This window comes from Panthera pardus, unplaced genomic scaffold, assembly GCF_024362965.1.
Source record: "Panthera pardus isolate Hobbes unplaced genomic scaffold, ASM2436296v1 HiC_scaffold_26, whole genome shotgun sequence".
NCBI lineage: Eukaryota > Metazoa > Chordata > Mammalia > Carnivora > Felidae > Panthera > Panthera pardus.
Window position 1 is genome coordinate 703,302 of NW_026526832.1, and position 6,699 is coordinate 710,000.

The following is a 6,699-nucleotide window of genomic DNA, read 5'->3' on the forward strand; positions in this document are numbered from 1 at the left end:
CCTTTGAAAACACACACACACACACACACACACACACACTCACACTCACACTCTCACTCACTCACTCATTCACTCACATGTTGCTTTATATTTGAGTGTCTTTTTTTTAGCGTTAATAGCTCTTGTAGATATGGTTGTGATGTTTGCATTCTAAATGAAATGTGCTATTTTTAAATGCTTACAATTTAGGAAATCTGCATGTCTGTCTAACAGGGGCTCGAGTGATTTTTTTTTTTTTCTTTCTGTGAAATACTTGGGTTCTTTTCTTAACTTTGGAGTTACGATGAATCGAGTGGTGTTCGACATGTACGTAGAATGTTTCACCCTGGCCGGGGACTAGGAGGTCCTCGTGCTCGTAGATCAAACATGCACTTTACTAGCAGTTCTACTGGTGGACTTTCTTCCTCTCAGAGTTCATATTCTCCAAGCAATAGGGAGGCCATGGATCCTATAGCTGGTAAGTTAGTTTCCCATTAATAAAGGAAATGGCCAGGGAGGGGGCCTTCCTTTAAAATGTTTTGGTGGAATTTGTCGTTTTAGTCTCTCATCATGCTCCTACCTTCCTTCACAGAACTCCCCCGAATTTTATTAGTATAAAATATTTTAAAAGTGGGCAACATAAAGTAGTTCATATCATTCTGACATTTCTTTAAGCACTTAGAGCAGAAGATACTAAGAAATGGCTCTGGGTTCTATTTGTGGCCTGTATTGAAACCCAAGAAAATGATCAAAGATTTCAGAGTCGAAGACTTTCAGAGTTCCATGGTTCAACCCCCACAAGCACACAGATAATAAAACTAATTGACAAGACTAGAGAATTAAGCTCTTCTCATAGAAGAAAGTAAAGTAGGAGTTTCTCTGTTCTTGCCTTGATTTGAGAACTATACTCTTAGGGAACATACTGAAAAGTATGTGTTTCAGTAGCTTGAGAAAATCTTATTTAAAAAACGACAACATTTGAATATGTAGTTCATAGCCAAGTCTTCTGGGCTTAGTACATGACCAACCTGGGAAGCCAGCAGCAGAGCAAAGAGGTTGGAGGTGAAAATACAATGTCAGAAATCACAGTAGCATGAGACTGTAAGATGCACGAAACACAGACAGGCTAAGGTAAGATTCTGGGAAGCCTGTACAAGTTCTGAAATGTGTGCGCATGGTGAATATGTGCCTGAAAATCGTGATGCACCTTGCAGAACACCCTGGGACGCTGGTAAGTGTGGATCTGTGGTACAAACTAGGAACAGTTTTACTCATAAAATGTTCTTAAAAATGTACAGACCTACAGATATAACCTCTAAATTCCAAATGTGCTTTGGGCATTTGGATGTGCAATAAACCCTGTGAACTGAGTTTTGGGGATTTTAAAAAATACTTCTTCATCCAAAGGGAATATTTACCTACTGTCTTTGTTAGTAGGCTGTAAAAGTTCATTTCTGGAAACAAAATTCAAAAGTGAGAAATTCTTTCCAATTTTTTCTGCCGATGGAAATTAGTTTATTTTAGTTATAGGCTATATGAAAGAATGGTGTAAGAACCTGTGGGATAAAACAACAGTGAGCTAGAAAACAGAAACACCCGTTAAAGAATTTTAACGATGAAGAGTATTTGCTAGTAAGGCAGACAATTCCACGTAATTCCATGTGAGCTAGGTGGAACTCTCCCATGTGGGACAAGGCACTTCCTGCATCCTACTTAGACGAGGACTCAAGAACAAAGGTCCACATTGCTCTTGATGAGTTCAACCTTATCGAAAGAAGAGAGTCTGGATTGTAACAGGCCACTAACTAGGCTGTACAGTCAGGAGCATGTCAGCCTTACTGAACATCACCAGTGATAGTCCAGTGGTACTCCAGGACTCTCAAATGACAGTACCAGAAAGTACCAGAGACAAGGCAAAGATGAGTGGTGCAAGGGTCACAGATAGAAATGATCTGGGCCTCTTGGATGTAATTCGGATCATCATTCAATCATTGAGTAAATGTTCGAGGCCTACTATGCGCCAGGCACTGTTCTAGGAGCTGGAATAGTATAAATGGTAGACTTGACCCCTCCTTTCATGGAGCTTGTATGGAGAAGGTTTATATTATGATTGGGCCAGCAGATGATCCACTTTAATTTACTACAATATTAAGAGAAAGTATAACTAAATCAGTCCATTAAGCAACAATCTGTTATGTTCTGCTTAAAAATAATTGTATGTCGGTTAATATTCATGGATTTGCATTCTCCATGCACAACAGCCGCTACCTCCAGGAGGCATTCTAAAAGGTACCGAGGGGCGGTGCCTGGCTGACTCAGTCAGTAGAGCATGCGACTCCTGGTCTTGGGATTGTTAAATTCAAGATCCACGTTGAGTGTAGAGATTACTACCTACAAATAAGATCTTTAATAAAAGGAAAGGTGCTGAGCTCCCAGCTGAACTTTATGTTGCCATGGATACCCACCTGCCTGTTGGCCATCGTTTTTAATGCTCCTCTAAAAGCGCGCGACCTTCAGCCTTTTGTTTCCCGCAGCATCTAACGAGACATTAACCCCCTTCGTTTCCGTTGGCAGAGCTGCTGTCTCAGCTGTCAGGAGTGAGGCGGTCCGCGGGAGGACAGCTTAACTCTTCGGGCCCTTCCGCTTCGCAGTTGCAGCAGCTGCAGATGCAGCTGCAGCTGGAGCGGCAGCACGCGCAGGCGGCGCGGCAGCAGCTGGAGACCGCCCGCAACGCCACCCGGCGCGCTAACACGAGCGGCGTCACCACCACGATCACGCAGTCCACGGCAGCGACCAACATCGCCAACACGGAAAGCAGTCCGCAGACTGTCCACAATTCCCAGTTTCTTTTAACAAGGTAGCTCGTCTGTCCGCACAGCTTTGACAAGCAGTGTTTGGCTGGCGCCACGTGGTCTGAAATGATCTTTTCTCTCTTGTGCCTTGTCCGTGTTCTTAAAGGCTGTGTTTGATCCGACCCTTAAAACTACAATCTCTCCACAAAACCGCATATTCAGTATTTCCCCGAGAATATGAAGAATAGTGGTTAACACAGAACTGCTAGTGGTCTCGTTCTGACAGTAAATTATCATCTCATGTGAATTTTTTCCCCGTTTTGCCCGTACAACTGAAACACCATTCTCATTACATTCTGGGGACATATTAGGTATCTTTATTGTCATAATTAACATTGCTTTCCTTTTATTGCCAGTTTCAGTCAGCTGTGAAACATAAAAGGTAGGGGAGAGGATTTCACAACATAGTGGTTTTCTCCTGAGAATTTTTAAAGAAGCAGGATTTAAGTTCTTGAAATTGGCACAAACAAAAGTGACAGTTTTCAAAAATTTTTACCATAATGCAAAAAAGACTGTATGCAGTACATACAGAAAATGGTTTTACTGGATGGAATAGAGTTCTTACCTGCTTCTGAAAATTACCATCAGCAACTGAACATCTTTTTCTCCCAGGCCTGTCGGCATTTTATGTGACTTTTAAGAACATAAGGAATTTTAGAAAGAGCAGTGATGAGAAGACTTAGGCTCAACAGGTAATGAACCTGGACTAATCTGGGCCTTTAACAGAGCATAGAGGAATATAAAGTAAAAACTGGGAAGTGAAGGAGAAAAGCAGTGTAATGTATCAGTTATCTCCAAACTGATGCTAGAAGACAATATTAGTTCTCTGTATATTTCATTTATATCATACTTGTAAATGTCTCTGTTGGTACAGTGGCACCTGTGCCTAGTTATAAATAATATGTTTTGGATGCAGAATAAAAAATGATTGCGGACCCCTGTCTAGAGCCCCAGGTTTGCCACTACCTAGTTCGGACCTTTGGCAAATCACTTCTCTATACCTCAATCTTATCATCAACAGCTTGTGAGTTTTGCCTCATGAGAAAGAGAATTATTTTGAGGATGAAATGGAATATTGGTATATGTATGGTCTAGCTCAGTATCTGACATATAATAAAGGCCCAATTAATGGTTCCCGTTATACTCATTTGTTAGGGGTCTAAGGAGGAGGTTTCAGGTGGGGGAATTTACCTTGGGATTATCTCTGCAAAGACAGTAACTGTGCTTGGTGATTACCAGAAAAGGTTGCTTCGACATAAACCACAGAGCCACAGATGGAGCTACCCTTGCTACCATGTAGCCTTACCTTTTTGGGTCTTCCAGCTTGGCAGATCTAGATACTTACCTCAAACAGGAGACCTGACAGTGTGTATATCCACTGAGAGTTCACTGACTGTGGGTGGAATGAATGAATGTCTTTGGAAAAGACATCTTCTCACCCTTGACGCTTGGCCCGTTCTTTTTCTTTAGCCTGAAACTCAGTGGGCTTGATTTGGGATTTTTCTCTCTCTAGTTCTTCTACACCACACCCAACTCCCAGGGCGTGGTGTGGGTGGCCTCTGAGCAGCCTTCCTGGATTCTGGTCATAGCTTCTTGAAGGGCCCCTTCTGTCATCTGATACAGTACGTTGCACATATCTTACAGTTTACAGACCACTTTTCCTACCTTTCACTGTATCATTTGATCCTGACTGGTAAGATCTATCTTAGGTAGTATTTCCAGAAAAACGTTACCTGGGACTTTATATATTCTAAGGAACATGTAGAGTTACTTATGTTCAGGGTTTTTTTCTTGACAAACAATTTTGGGCAAAACTAACTAACAAAAGTAGCTCATTTATTATTGGGCTTCTCAGAACTTTAACTATATTAATACGCATTATGAATCTTTAAGGGGAGGAAAGCTTCAAGGCTGTAGTATTTCCAAAGAAAAAACCTGGTCTCTGGTCACATAGCCCTTATGTGATCTATGTGGGGCCCAAGCCTTATCTTTGGCCTCTTTAACCAGGCACAGTTCCTGTTCATGACACCCTGGAACTCATCGTGGGGAAACCGTTGCCTTTGGATCCAAACTGTGGATCTTTTAGAAAATTATTGTTGCAGTGCTTGGGTCAGATTTCAGTCTTTTTGGCAATAGAGTCAGCTAACTGGCTAACTCCCAGTTTGAAGATCTTCACAAGCTTTGCAGTTACTTCTAGATCCCAAATGAAGTTTGGCACATTAGGAGATCTAGCCCTGGTACCAGATTTTATCTACTTTTTAGGAATGAAATATTTTCTCAGTTATTTACTAAAAATAAAAACAATAATATTATAGGGTACCTGGCTGGCTCAGTCAGTAGAGCATGTGACTCTTAATCGTCTTAAAAAAGAAAAAAAAAAACCAGTAATATTGCAATTACATGCTCTCCAAAGTGTTGGGGATCTCAGGCTATATGTCTCTGCTTTGCTCACTGTGTAGGTAGTCTTCTGTGTATCATCAGTCATTTCCTTTCAGTGTGAATTTAATGGCTTTTATGTAATTACTTTTCAGATCCTTTTGCTTCAAGTTCTGAAATTTAGATCTTTTCATTTGTCTCTGAGCCATAGATGTAATCATCCAGTGGTTTTGAACTTGACAGCTGTTAAGATTTTGAGCATGTCACTTAACCTCTGCTTCAGCTTCCTCTTCCTATAAAATGTTAGTAATATGACCTAACTCATAGGAGTTAAAAGAGATAATAACCTACAGAAAGCACTTAGGACAGAGTTTGACCCATAGTAAGGGCCCGGTATGTATTGTCACTTTCAGCATAGATAGGACAGCAGAGAGCAGGTGCCTGTCCCTGAGGAGCATGGGCTCTAAGTGCACCATCTCTGGGCAAGGCACCTGTCATACATGCCTGCCAGGCACCCTTGCACTCTCACAGTCTTCTCCCTGTTTGGTTACTTGTCCTGACCCCAGTGCTCCAGCTAGTATCCCTTTCTTTCTTTACCCCCCCCCCCTTTTTTTAAAGTTTATTTAGTTTGAGAGTAAGAGAGAGAGAGCGTGTGTGCATACGCTGGGGAGGGGCAGAGAGAGAGGAGAGAGAGAAACCCAAGCAGGCTTGATCTCACAAACTGTTATGACTTGAGCCAAAACCAAGAGTTGGATGCTTAACTGACTGAGCCACCCAGGCTCCCCTCCCTTTCTTTCTTTGACACTAAGAATGTAGAGAAATAAAATCAATAACTGAAACTAAGCAGAACTTTGCTTAAGTCATTTATCAGGTGAGTAACAAGAATTCAGCTCTTAACATCTGTCCAGTGTCCATGCAGATGAACCAAGTTTCCCAGCGTGATGCAGATTTCATAAGTGCATATATCAGACGAGCATACCCGGCTCTTAGTCCACCCTGCTGCTCAGTCCTGGGTAGGAGAAACAGGGTTGGGGCGGGGGGGGAGGGCATGCGCATGCGTGCGTGTGTGTGTTTTCCTGACCTCTCACCCTTCGGGAGGTATCTTCATTTTAGGAAGAATTGGATGGAAGTAATAGAGAAAAGTCAAAGGAACTTCTAGGGGTTTTTTTCAGGCAAATATTCTAGTCACTAGTTTTTGTGATCAGTGTTGCTCCTTTTCCTCGTTTTACTGCCCACGGGTGAAATTCTGGTTAGGAACTCACTACTTCGTCAAGCATACTACCTATTGGAAATTTTGTTTTCCTCTGAAAAGTGCTCACCACCACTTTTTCCAGAGGGAGCATGAGAAGTCTAAGTGTATTTTTTCTCATTGAACCTAAGGAAAGCGTAGATTTGGGTAGCGGTGTTGCTCGAAGTGTGGGGAGTTCACCTCAACATGATGGAGGTGATACATTAGAGCAGAGTGTTTCAGCAGTATGTCTCAGAGTCCGAG

At 42.0% G+C, this 6,699-nt stretch overlaps 1 protein-coding gene across 1 annotated transcript in view; it reads left to right on the top strand.

Annotated features, from left to right (window-relative positions):
- Positions 1-6,699, top strand: part of KCMF1 (potassium channel modulatory factor 1) — a 78,318-nt gene that overhangs the window by 70,892 nt on the left and 727 nt on the right. Inside the window, exons 5-6 of the mRNA XM_053890891.1 lie at positions 283-457; positions 2,554-2,836. Of these exons, the coding sequence (XP_053746866.1) occupies positions 283-457; positions 2,554-2,836 (458 nt within the window). The remainder of the gene's footprint in view (positions 1-282; positions 458-2,553; positions 2,837-6,699) is intronic.